This window comes from Hemicordylus capensis, chromosome 6 (genome assembly GCF_027244095.1).
Source record: "Hemicordylus capensis ecotype Gifberg chromosome 6, rHemCap1.1.pri, whole genome shotgun sequence".
NCBI lineage: Eukaryota > Metazoa > Chordata > Lepidosauria > Squamata > Cordylidae > Hemicordylus > Hemicordylus capensis.
In genome coordinates, this window is record NC_069662.1 from 4,801,696 (window position 1) to 4,815,474 (window position 13,779).

General features: G+C 51.1%; 1 protein-coding gene across 8 annotated transcripts in view; it reads right to left on the minus strand.

Annotated features, from left to right (window-relative positions):
- Positions 1-13,779, minus strand: part of CARMIL3 (capping protein regulator and myosin 1 linker 3) — a 70,768-nt gene that overhangs the window by 9,023 nt on the left and 47,966 nt on the right. For all 8 annotated transcript variants that reach the window (XM_053265202.1, XM_053265200.1, XM_053265203.1 and 5 more), the window contains 6 exons: positions 6,895-7,008; positions 6,008-6,183; positions 5,763-5,850; positions 5,455-5,583; positions 5,290-5,353; positions 2,084-2,298 (listed from right to left, as the gene is read on the minus strand). In XM_053265202.1, coding sequence (XP_053121177.1) covers positions 2,084-2,298; positions 5,290-5,353; positions 5,455-5,583; positions 5,763-5,850; positions 6,008-6,183; positions 6,895-7,008 — 786 coding nt within the window. The remainder of the gene's footprint in view (positions 1-2,083; positions 2,299-5,289; positions 5,354-5,454; positions 5,584-5,762; positions 5,851-6,007; positions 6,184-6,894; positions 7,009-13,779) is intronic.

Below are 13,779 nucleotides of genomic sequence, written 5' to 3' on the forward strand. Positions count from 1 at the left end.
CAGGTTTGCACACAAAAGGATGAGCAAAGAGAAGCATTCTTGTGAAATTAATATTATGAAAGGTGTTTATAAACTGCTTTTCAACCCAAAAGATTCTTAAAGCAGTTTACCTTGTGAAAGGAATAAGAAAATGGTTCCCTGTCCCAAAAGGGCTCATGGTCTAAAAAGAAACACAAGGGAGAGGAAAGCTGGTCTGGAGAGGAGAGCTGGTCTTGTGGTAGCAAGCATGACTTGTCCCCTTAGCTAAGCAGGGTCCATCCTGGTTGCATTTGAATGGAAGACTACATGTGAGCACTGTAAGATATTCCCCTTAGGGGATGGAGTTGCTCTGGGAAGAGCATCTAGGTTCCCAGTTCCCTCCCTGGCAGTATCTCCAAGACAGGGCTGAGAGAGACTCCTGCCTGCAACCTTGGAGAAGCCACTGCCAGTCTGTGAAGACAATACTGAGCTGGATAGACCAATGGTCTGACTCAGTATATGGCAGCTTCCTATGTTCTCTGAGACAGCAGCAGCAGCCACTGGGAGGGACAACTGTTCTCCCCCTGCTAAGATATCAGCGAGCCACCACTGTAAAAGGTGCCTCTTTGCCCAGTAAGCAGGGGGAAAGAGACAAAGTGGAAACCTGAACTGACCAATGACAGTTACAAACAGAGTTGCTAGATACAGTGCTGCTGCTATTAATACTTGTCGGCGATTGGTTAATAAGAAATTATCATTGTCTTAGCTTTTTCAATTTTAGATATAAATAGGAACATAGGAAGCTGCCATATACTCAGAGGCGTATCTAGGCAAAATAGCGCCTAGCGTAAGCACTGAAATTGTGCCCCCTGTCCAAACATCTGACACCCATCTTTCAGATAACTTTACCATAATATCAGCTCAAAAATACAAGTCAAGCTCGTTAATCTTTTAATATTTCAAAAACTATTTCCAGACCAAAAAATGCTGGTAAACTACAAATTTCAGTATGCTGGGGCTCATGAAATACCCAAATACTATGTGGAGGTGCACTTGGAAAACTAAACAGAAGTGCCTGTCTAATTCTCTACTATGCATTGTAGCATCACTTTTACATAAGTTTTAAAAATAAATGGAGAATTTGACTTTTCCCAGATACTCTGAAAATAATTAAAGATATGTAGAGTAAACTGTGTCACTGCTTGGAATATTTTCTAGTATTTCAGAAAGACAGTTAAAATGAGAGAAAGAGACCAAGAAACTCCCAGTGGGCCTTAGTATTAAGGATTTCACACTGATTCAAAGACAAACTCACCATTAATAGCCATATTATTAAGACCTCACATTTAACTCACTTATCAAAAAAAGTAAAGTAAGAGCAAATGAATACAATCCTAGCTCATAAGCTTCAGCTCAGTATTCACAAGCCCTGATTCTCTGTACATAGTGCCAAACTGAATATGTGTACAGTGACTTATATTATATTATATTTTTTTAAAAAAAATACCTGTAGCCCCTTTGGGGGGCTTCCTAAAGGACATGGGGGGGAGGTCTGCAAAGGTTCCCCCTCCCCCCGCTGGCCTCTAGGGCCTTGCAGGGGCCATTTGAGCATGTACGGTGGCCATTTTGTTTTTGGTGGCCATTTTTTCAAAATATTTAATTTTTTAAAATGGCGCCCCCTTCAAGTGGTGCCCGGGGCACGTGCCCTGCCTGCCCCACCCTAGATACGCCCCTGCATATACTGAGTCAGACCATTGGTCTATCTAGCTTCACAGACTGGCAGCAGGCAGGAATCTCTCTCAGTCTGCTGCCAGAGAGATTCAGAGGGGAATCTCTTCCAGTGCTCACACTTCTAGTCTCCCTTTCAAATGCAACCAGGGTAGACCCTGCTTAGCTAAGGGGACAAGTCATGCTTGCTACCACAAGAGCAGCTCTCCTCTCCTCTCTATTTTAAGTTCTTTTAATCTTTTATTTAATGTACTGTTCATATTGTACTGGTCTGTGACTGTAACAATAAATGACTGACTGCTCTGCCTGCAGAAGGTCCCAGGTTCAATTCCTGGGTCCCTATGTAGATGAGAGGAGCAGCGAGGACCCAGCTGAGAAGAACGGGCACGGGACTCACGCTGGAATGGAAGCTGCCATGAGGGACGCTGCGGGGGGGCCGGGGCCTGCTGCGGGTGCGGTGCTCCAGCCGGGTGCCCTCCGTTGGCAGGTCAGAGAGGGCCTCGAAGGAAGTGCTGCAGGAACGGGAGTACTGGCTGCTGTTGGCCAAGGATATCCAGCCCAGCGGCGAGCCCATCCGGGGGGCGAGCAGGTCGCCATCTTGTTCTGAGCCACCTGGAAGAAGGAGTCTGTTTGTTGGGGACGGATGGACAGGCAGGCCCTAGATTGAGTACTCATGGGAACAGAGGGAGGGAGGAATGACTAGTGGGTGGATCTGGGGGAGAGAGAGAGAGAGAGAGACGGTTGGGTGGGCAGAAAGATGGTGTGTCTCAGGGTGAACATGATGGGTGTAATCGATGCTAAGGGTGATGAGTCTGCTGGAAGCTGGTGGGGAGTTCTCCCAGCCCCTGTCTGGTTTCCACTGCAAAACTGGAAAATTAAGAACATAAGAACAGCCCTGCTGGATCAGGCCCAAGGAAGCCCATCTAGTCCAGCATCCTGTTTCACACAGTGGCCCACCAGATGCCGCTGGAAGCCACAGGTGGGAGTTGAAAGGGGCATGCCCTCCCTCCTGCTGTGACTCTCCTGCAACTGGTACTCAGAGGCATCCTGCCTTTGAGCCTGGAGGTGGCCTATAGCTCTCCGACTAGTAGCCATTGATTGACCTCTCCTCCATGAAGTTATCCAAACCCCTCTTAAAGCCATCCAGGTTGTGGGCTGTCACCACATCTTGTGGCAGAGAATTCCACAAGTTAATGTTAACAAGTTAACAAGTGTGAAAAAGATTGAACTCTGGGCTGGAAGGGCGCCCTCTAGGCTGCAGTACCAGCCCACCTAAGCATCTAATGAGCTGACCCCAATCGCCATCACCAGCCCACAGGCCCTATAGAACCTTGGCCTCCAAACCTTATCCTCTGTCCAAACACCTGGTCTCGGACAGAGGCTACTACCTAAGTGCCTAAGCTCCTGGGCCCTTCTCCTGATTGAAGCCTTGCATCTTGACCTTGGCCTGATTGTGCCGACTCACCTGCCCCTGGCCCACATCGGCTGAGTTCGCACGATCCTGTTTGAAAAGTTATTCAGGGACTAGTGAGCCCTGTGGAGCTGACTGCGTGAACATGGAGTTTCAGGTCAATCCTGAGCCTCATTCGGACATTATTAAGCAGAGACGCTGTACTTGAGTACAGCCTCTCAAAGTGGGTCTGGAAGTCCTGCCCACTTGTCAATCAATCCCGCCTGCCTGCCCATCTATCCAGGTAGCACACTGTTCATGATTACAGTGGCAGGCGCTGAAGGCTGACTATCACGACAGCCCCACCATGGTTATGGCATGGTTCTCTGCGGAGGACCACCACTATCACCGTGAGCGGAGCACTGCCTGGATTGATTGACAGGCAGGCAGCGCTGATTGACAGGTGGGTGGGACATAGGGACATAGGAAGCGACCATATACTGAGTCAGACCATTGGTCTATCTAGCTCAGTATTGTCTTCACAGACTGGCAGCAGCTTCTCCAAGGTTGCATGCAGGAATCTCTCTCAGCCCTATCTTGGAGATGCCACCAAGGAGGGAACTTGGAACCTTCTGCTCTTCCCAGAGCGACTCCATCCCCTGAGGGGAATATCTTGCAGTGCTCATACTTCTAGTCTCGCATCCATATGTAACCAGGGTGGACCCTGCTTAGCTAAGGGGACAAGTCATGCTCGCTACCACAAGGCCAGCTCTCCTGGAGTGGACTTCCAGACCTTTTTTGAGATGCTGCACTTGAGTACAGCGTCTCTGTTCAATAACAGTGTCTGATCAAACCACTCCAATTAACCAGCACAGATAACCAGGATTCTTTCCTGGTTATCCATCCTGCTTAAATGCTGGTTAATAGGGATGTGCCCGAAGACTCTTCGGCACCGGCGGGGGTAGCTCTTTAAGGGCGGGGGAGAGTGTACTCACCCCCCCCCGCCGCGTTTCCCCCGCCGGCGCTCTTCAAAGTCCAAGCCCCTCGGGGCGGCAGCGTTCCACCCTGCTGCCCCGTTCCCCCCATCGGCTGGAAGTGGCCGAAAGCTGCGATCGCGTGTGCGCCCATCGTGCACGCGCGTGCCCGCCCGTCTGCCGTACGTGCACAACGGGCGCACACGCAGTCGCCACTTCCGGCCGACGGGGGGAACGGGGCGGCAGGGAGGAACGCTGCCACCCCGAGGGGCTTGGACTTGAAGAGCGCCGGCGGGGGAAACGCGGCGGGGTGGGTGTGAGTACACTCTCCCCCGCCCTTAAAGAGCTACCCCCGCCGGTGCCGAAGCACCGAATCCCACCCCAGCGCCGAAACGTTTCGGAGGCCTTTACAATGGCCTCCGAAACGTTTCGGGCACATCCCTACTGGTTAACTGGAGCGGTTCAAACAGGATTGCCAGGAAATTCCGGGTTCTCAGAATCAGCTCCCCAGGGCACACTAATCCTGATTAACTTTTTAACCCAGCCTTAGACAGACAGGCACCTACCCCCGGACCCTGAACTTAACTCCCTGAAGCCTGACCCTTGCTGAGGCCCGACACCTACCTATTTACTGTTTACATATTTAACTTCTATCCCACCCCTCCAGTGCAATACTGCTCAGGATGGCTGGGATGTGTGAGCAAGTGCAGGTGAGCAGAGTCAGGCCACAGCATTTGCTGATCCAGGGAGCACTCAGAACGCGAGGCTCCAGAAATACAACAGAGGCTGGGGCTGCAGCTCAGAGGAGGAGCATCTGCCTGCTTGCATGCAGAAGATCCCAGCTTCAATCCCTGGCAACATCTCCAGGTCAGGCTGGGAGGGGCTCCTGCCTGAAACCTTGGAGAAGCTGCTGCCAGTCTGGGAAGACAATCCTGAGCTAGACGGACCAATGGGCTGACTCAGTATCTGGCAGCTTCCTATGTTGCTAAGGCAATTGCAGCTGGGGGTGATGGGAACTGTGAGGATACTCCTGTGAGGAGGATGCCGGCAGGCACTGAACCTTCCTGCCCTTGCTGCATGGATAGGTTTTGCGTCTGGAGGTTTTACGTCCTTAATTTTACACTTAAGAGTGTAAAATGTGGACTGAAGCACAAAAAACCTGCAGAGAGAGAGAGAGAGGAGAGAGGGAAGGAATGACAGGTAGGAGGATAGTCTGGTCAGAGGGGACTTGGCACTCACTGATGAAGGCAGAAGCGGGCCGGATTCTCCGGCAGTTCTTCTGCCTCTTGATGGCCATGGTGTCCTGTGGGGAAAGCGAGAGGTCAGGGGACCCCTCCCCAGGGTAGTGCGTTGCTGGGGCTGACGGGCTCAGCACCTCCCCAGAGCCAGCCCTCCCGTGCTTACGATGCTGGAGCCAAGCTCGTCATCCATGGGCTCCTCGTGATCCCGGAGCCGGGGTTTCCCTAGCTGTTCCGGGAGGGCAGCGGTGTCTTGTCCCTCGGAAAGGTGGCGGAGGTGGGTGATGTGTTGGGCCTGCAGTTTGGAAGGAGAAGAGGCATTTCTAAAGGAGAGAGACTCTGCTGGCCACAAGGAAGGAAGGAAGGGGAAAGAGTCATCGTTCCAGTGCGCCCGAAGGTCACGCCCTTCAGCCCCAGATGTGTGGAATTCAGAATATCCCTGGTTGGGAAATGGAGCTGGGGGGTGGTTCTCACCAGGTTCTTGTGGGCATGGTACAGCTCCTGCAGCAGTTCTTCCACAATCGTGTTCGTGAGATACGTCACCACGGACAGTTTCACCTCACTGGACAGCGGTCAGAGGTCAGGCAGACACGCCCAAGAACACACAAATATATACACGCTTGTGATCAGAGGTCATATCTCTTCCACCCCCCATCTGCACTCTCATATGCTAACGGCACTCCCACAGTTCATTCCCCCCTGCCTATGCCAATTCTCACTTGAGCTTGTTCTGAATGTCCTGGCCCGCCTGCTCCAGCAGGGCCCCCCGGATGAAGTTCCGGGAGACGGTCACACGCTCTGAAACGGCTGCTAACATCTTGTTGTGCTCTTCGGCTGCCTGCACAGCGTGCGGGCACAGCTCCTGCGTCAGGGCCAGCATGGACTCCAAGATCACCTGGCGAGGAGAGCAGCAACAAGAGCATCATGGGGATACAGGCATCCTGACACCAGTCCAAACTCACACACGGTGGGTCCCCACGACAACTTTTCTGGGGAATCCAACCAACTGGTTTAGCATCTCTGCTCTCAGGATGCAACACACGTTCTAAGCTCCTCCTGAGAGCCAGCAGCGTGGTGTTGTGGCTAGAGTGTTGGAGTAGGACCAGGGAGACTTGAGTTTGCATCCCTGCTTAGCCATGAAACTCACTGGGTGACTCTGGGCCAGTCACCTCTCTCTCAGCCTAACCTACCACATAGGTTGAGTGCAGATGAATATAACTATGTACACTGCACTGGGGTCCTTGGAGGAAGAGTGGGATATAAATGCAAACAAACAAATATCCGTCCACTGTGCCGCCCAGCTGTGGAAGGCAGAAGAGGCCTTCTGCTCAGCTGGAAACAGCCTCCAAAAGCAACCAGGGCCCTGAGACTCATGGGAAGAGAGGCTTCCATTGGATCTCTGTGGTACGCCATGAATTAAGAGGCCTGATTCCACCTCGGCAAGATACGACCCCCAGTTTTGAAAAACAATTTCCATCCATGCTGAGGACAGACGCAAAATTATTCTCTCACCAGGATTACAAAAACAGGATCAAAGTATGCAGGCCAGACCTGTCTCCTGGATGCAAAGAAGACCAGGATGTCCCCACCCTCTCCTCAACGGTACCTGCAGTTCCTTGTCCACTGCTTTGGACACCTCGTTGGCTACTGACTCCAGTCTGTGTCGGACCGGCCCATCGCTGGCCAGTATGTGCCCAAGTTCATAGAGGCTGGGAAAGAGCTGGAGGAGGAAGAGGAGAAAGTGTGACTCACTGGAAGACGGTTCAAAGTTTGTAGAGCTTTTTTACATTTCCCTCCCATATGGATCCAGTCTCCAGTGCTGTTTGGGGGCCGAATACTGGATCCAGATGTGCTCGGATGCGGAAGATCTGGGAGGGAAATGTGAAAGTGGTTATTATAGATGTGTGTGATGGAGAGTGAATAATTGGAAGTTGATTCAGGCCAGAATGATTGATATAAACTTCACTTCTGACAGAAGAGGTGCTAAGGTGGGGTTCTCAGCTTTGGGTCCCCAGCAGTGTTCCCTCTCACAGGGATTCCCAGATGTTGTTGACTACAACTCCCATAACCCCCAAGCAAAAGGCATTGCAGCTGGGGATTCTGGGAGTTGTAGTCAACAACATCTGGGATTCCCTGTTAGATGGAACACTGGTCCCCAGATGTTGTTAAACTACAACTCCTATCACCCCATGGGATGATGAGAGTTGTAGTCTAACAACACTGCGGCAACCATGGTTGGGAACCCCTGAGATAAGCATGGGCACCAGGGGAAGAAGGATAGCTGTGGTGAGTCAGCAGAGAGGAAAAGAACTCTGCATATGCCCTGAATTAATCATTGGCACTTACTTGAAAGGTCATTCTCAGAAGTATGGGTTGTATCTGCTAATAATATGGGTTTTCTCAACCTCCTGCTCCAGACAGAGCCAATGACAGAATTTTCACATGGACAGGAGGGAGAAGCAATTCCCTCAACCTCAGTATGTAGCCAGCACTCTGACACTCCGTATCCAGAAAACACTAGAGGAACTTAACAAACTGAAAATCAACCACAATAATGCCAGGGGAGGGGAAAATCCCATGGAATAATTCTTAACAATAGCACAACACCCTGCAGGGAGAACAGCCCACCCAGAAAAGAACGCTACCCATGGACAAAAGGACAGAAGAAAAGGACCCAGATGAACCTGGGCAGGGCGGATATAACCCATACATCTGAGGAGAATGACCTTTCAGGTAAGTGCCAGCGATTCATTCTCCCTCAGAAGAGGATTGTATCCACCAATAGTATGGGACCTACAAGAGCCCCTTGAAATATACAGGGTGGTCATTTTAACACCGGACAAGGTTGTCATTTATTTCCAAGATCAGGGTTTGATTTGTAGGTTGTTTTCTTAAATAACAACCTATGGCTATTATTTTTGTACCCAGGCTTGCAGATGATGTAAATTCTCCTCTTTTTAAAAATTGTTAAATTTATACCCTGCCTTCCATTAAGAAAACCCCAAGGCGGCCTTTGTATTATTTTTCCCTTTAATTTGCTTTAATAGTTTCTACTTGTCTTACATTTCAAGAGCTGTAAGAATATTCTGCCTTGTTCTTTTTTGATTTTGTCTGGTCCCTAGGATGGAACCACCTGCTGCAGAACCCTCCTACCAAAAGTGGCATTAGCCGAGGCCCAGTTCTGTATTTCATAATATTTCACGAAGGTAAACACAACCAGGTGGCGGCCCACCACATACCCACCAGTGGGGCCGAGGTGGACAAGGCAGCCAAAGCAGCCACACTCCTGGAAGAGTGGGCCATTACACTTCTGGAGAAGGCACCCTTTTCGCCAGGTAAGCCAGCTCTATACCTTGGCAGATGCCCCTAGAGAGAGTGGACTTAGATACCTTCTTACCCTGTGTACAATCCCTAAAGGAAACAAAGGAGACTCTGAGGACCAGTATCTCGACAGGAACCGAGGCAGCTTGGTGTTGGCCAGAGTGGCGACAAGGCGATCACTGGGCAACCGAACCTCTGAACGATCTTTTCGAATGACTAGTCGCTCAGAGCCCATTCCGCCTGGCTTAACGGGGACTGGCTTAGCCAGTCTGCCTCCAGTGACAAAAGATGGAGCTCTGCCCAGGACAGTAGCCTGTCTGCCTCCCTCAACAGAGCTTGGGACCTTGTGCCCCCCTGGCGGTTGATGTGGGCCTTTGCAGTCACATTGTCGGTTCGGACCAGAACACGATGGTTTTGGAGAACCGGCAGGAATTCTTGGAGGGCATACCTTATTGCCCATAGCTCTAGCCAGTTTATGGAATTTGCCTCTTCGGCTTCGGTCCAGAGCCCCTGCACTAGCAGGTGATGACAATGGGGCCCCCTAGCCCTGCAGGCTGGCATTGGTTGTGACCTGGACATGAGTGACTAGGATGAACATGACACCCCTGAGCATGGCCGATGATGTCCACCACCTGAATGAAAGCAGTACGCGTCCTGGCAGGGTGACTTTGAGTCTGGACCGTTCCCTGGCCTGATCCTGCCATGGTAGAAGGAACCACTGGAGTTGCCATGTGTGGATGCGTCCCCATGGAACTATCCTTATGGCAGAGATCATTATCCCCTGTAGTTGGCTGAGGTAAAAAATGTTGGCCCTGGGCTGCTGAATCAGCGCCTGGCATTTGTTTCTTCCTGCAGTTGGGAGGAAGGGAACTCCCCCCCACCGAATTGTGTCGATAACCACCCCCAGATACAGGATCCTGGTGCTGGGCTGCAGGGAGCTCTTCTGGACATTGACTACAGAGCTGTGGGACCTGATCACCGAGAGAGTGATCTGAATATCTTTATTGTTTTAGTGGTTTGTTTTAATTTGTAAACCGCCCTGAGCCATTTTGGAAGGGCTGTATATAAATCCAATAAACAAACAAACAAACTCCATAGGCTCTTCTGGACCGACTGAGACCTGATCAACAGATCGTCTAGCAAGGGTTAAGGTGAACCCCCTTGGTCCTCAAGTGCACCACATGTGCCACCATGGTCTTGGTCAACACTCATGGTGCAGCCAGCAGAGTGAAAGGGAACACCCGATACTGGTAGTGGACACTGCAGTAGGAAAAGCGAAGAAAACGCCTGTCCTGGGGGTGGATAGGCACATGGAGGTAAGTCTACCAAGGACAGGAAATCTCCCTCTTGAATGGCCATCAAGATAGATCAGAGGGTATCCATCCTGAATCCCTTTTTTTCTCAGGAACTTGTTGACCAATTTGAGATCCAGGACGGCCCTCCATTCCCCGTTCTTTTTGGAAACTAGAAACAGGATTGAGTAAACCCTCAGCCCCTTTTCTTCCATAGCCACAGGTTCAATGGCTTGAATCTGCAGCAAGTGGCATATGGCCCCCGGCATCAGCGAATGCTTGGCTCTCCTGTGTGACCTCAGAGAGGGAAGGAATTGATTTGGGGGCTGGGAAGTGAGTTCCAAGGAGTAACCCTGAGAGACAGTCTGGAGGACTCAGGCATCCTTGCACGTCAACCGCCAAACATGCGCCGATGCCTGCAACCTGCCCCCCACCTGTGTAGGGTGTGGAGACCGCACCTGAGGAGAGTCATTGGTTGGAGTTTCGCTTGAAGCCCGGCTTGCTGGACTAGCCGGCCTGCTGGGGCTTGTGAGACGCATTGTCTTGAAAGGAAATTTTTGGTTTGGACCAGGCAAACCCGTCCTGCCTACTTTGCCAGGGCCGAAAAGTTGGCTGGAACCCCCTGGAGTGCGCTTTTCCTTCTGGGTAGCAGTGGGCATAGCCTTCTTTTTATCCTTTGTCTCTATTAAAATGGGCTCTAAAGCCTCACCAAACAATTTCCGACCTTGAAAGGCCGAGTTGGCTATAGTTTGCTCCTAGACTTTTGATCGACCTTCCAGTTCTTTAACCATAGCATCCTATGAATGGTAAATGTCCGAGGCTAGCGTCCTAGCAGACAGCTGGGTGGCGTCCAATGAAGAATCAGCCATAAAGGCCACCGCCTTGCCCAACTTGCTTAACCCCTGGCATAACTTAGGGAGCTCAGGTGGAACAAGTGGCAATAATTCCTTCACTCACAAAATAGATGCCCTGGCGAATATGGAGTTGGTCATAGAGGCTCCCATCGAAAGGGCTGTAGCCTCATGTGGCCTGTGCAAGGCAGTGTCGCATTTCTTATCCTCCTGATTTCTAAGGATCTCATCCTCATCCCTGGGGAGCACGGCCCCCGTCACTAAGGCAGCCACCTCTGCATCTATGGGGGGCACCTTTCGCTTTTCCATCATTGGCTTGGTTGAAGTGTAGAATCGCCTAAGCGTAGGGGGAGGCCCCTTACTTTCTGCAGGTCTGTCCCACTCCGCCTGAATAACATTTAAAAACAGCCTTGGGCATGGAACTGACACTTCTGGTGCCTGCAGGGATGGGAGGACGTCAGGATCCCCCTCCGGTTGTTCAGGCACTGGCTGAATAGCTCCTTCTAAGTGGAGGCTTTTGCGAGCCTTATGGAGAAGGACCAGGAAATCAGTGTGATTAAACAGCCGATAGGATGCAGGCTAGGAAGGGCCCGGCTGGAGTCCGGCTCTGCCAAAGAATCAGAGTCGGGCTTGGCCGGCAATGGGGGCACTGCAGGAAGTGCTGGAACTGGGGACCTGTGTGGAGAGAGAACGGGTGGGTCACGATTATCCCCACTGGAGGAGGTACCATTTTTGGAAGGGTGGTATAGAAATCGAATTAATAAAATAATAATATCATCAGAACTGCGTAGGAATGGGGCCCTGCCGTCCTCGTTGTTCCCCCTATCCTCCAAGATATTCCCTGCACCCATTGTGAGCACTGCAGGGGAAATGGCAGGAATCAGGGCAAGAGCAAGAACCTGAGGCCAGGGTAGTTTTGGAGCTCCTCAGCCATAACTCGACAGAATAAGGCCACAAAATTGGGGTGAATATCATCCCCCACCCCAGTCACCTCCTTCATGCTGGACTGCCCTTGAAGGGTGAGGATGTTTGGCAGCCGGACCTTCGCTGGGGCGCTATTGCTCCCTGGCCCCATGGCTGTCCATCTGACCTCTCAGTGTGGCCCCTCGTGAGCTCTGGCCCTCATCTACAGCTGAGACACCCACCCCCCCTTTTGCCAGCAAGTCCCCCGGCCTGGGGTCTTCCTTTTGTGGCTTCCCGCCTTCTTCCTCGCTGCGTCCTTTGTTTTCGTGGCTTTCTTTTTTCGAATGTCGGTGGTGGGAGAGGTCGCCGATACCCATTCGGCCTGACAGACAGATTGAGAAGTCAAATCCTCTGAAAGAGAGGGGGAACCTCTCTTTCACTGCGTGGGGCACTAGCGGCCATGTCGGAAGAGCCGTGAAGTGCTGCAGTGGAAGCCGTCTGCAGATTCTCGATCGTGCAGCTGTCTCCCTGGTTCCCCCTGACTATCACAAGCCAACACAGAGAGAGGCGCGGGGAAGGGAGACAATAAGGCCAAAGACCTTTGATAAAAGGAAAACTGCATGGAGCAAACATTTTCAGCAACCTGTAGGAGCGAGACAGGGCCAAAAATGGGGGTTGAAGGGATTGCGCCTCCCTCCTATCCCTGTCTAGATCAGGAGGTCGAGACAACCCATACGACTGACGGTTACAACCCTCTTCTGAGGGAGAAGCACTCTTCACTGTTGTTGACATCTTGCCAGGGTTTAGCCTCTGCCTTGGGAAGGGGACTGTGCTGTAGTGGCAGAATGTATGCTTGATATGCAGAAGGCCCCAGATTCAGTCCCAAGCACCTCGAGTTAGAAGTATCTCAATATCAGGGTGGGGAAAGATTCTTGCCTGAGAGCATTGGGAGTTACTGACAGCCACAGGGCTAATACTGGGCTAAAAAGACTGCCCATTTGCCTAAAGGGACATCGCTCAATAGGAAGTCCACTTGCATGGCATGCAGAATGTCCTGGGTTCAGTCCTTGGTAGCATCTCCAGTTAAAAATATCGCAGGCAGCACAGCTGGGAAAGATCTCTCTCTGCCTGAGGCCCCTCAGAGAGCGCCTTCTTCTTCATGAACCCCGTCGCCCTTAAGATCATCAGGGGAGGTCCAGTTGCAGTTGCCACCGGCTCGCTTGGTGGCGACCCAAAACCAGGCCTTCCTTAGGATTACCCTGAGTCCCTGGAACACACTCCCACATGAAATCAGAATCTCCCCATCTCCAGTTGTTTTTAAACGACGTTTGAAAACACATCTGTTTTATCAGGCTTTTAGTTTAGGCTTTATTTATGGTAATTTTAATCTGTTTATATGATCTTTAGGTTCTGGTTTGATTGGATTGTAAACTGCCCTGAGATTTTGTATAGGGCAGTATATATACATGTGACAAATGAATGAATGACAACTCTGAGCTAAATGGCCAGCCTCAGTATCAGGCAAATTCCTATGTCCATCTCTGTATCATCTCAAATCAAGTTGGGTGACAAGCTGCAGAGGGCGCTTTCCAGATTACACCCTGCAACGGGCTCACGGCAGATGTCGGAAGTGTGCTTCCACACTTCCTGTGCTGTGACACCACAGTCCCTACGCTGACAGCAGGGTGCCGTTCACATTTCCGATGCCTTGTTTCCAATTTAATCGCTGCGATATAGTGCCATGACATCATGTATCCAGTGTATAAAGGTTGCTGTTTTTTCGGGTTGTTCATTTCCGCGAGACTGCTCCCCCTGCTGTTTATGTTTCAAATGCGACTTGCCTGAACGGAAGCACTTTGCTACCTTTGAGGAGCGAATCTGGAAAACGTGCTGATGTGCAGAAGACAATATAGAAGACAACAGCCAGCCAGGGTGGTGTAGTGGTTAGAGTGTTGGACTAGGACTGGGGAGACCCGAGTTCAAATCCTAGAACAGCCATGAAACTCACTGGGTGACTCTGGGCCAGTCAATTATCCCTCAACCTAACCTACTTCACCGGGTTGTTGTGAGGATAAGTATGACCATGTACACTGCTCTGGGCTTCTTGGAGGAAGAGCAAGACAT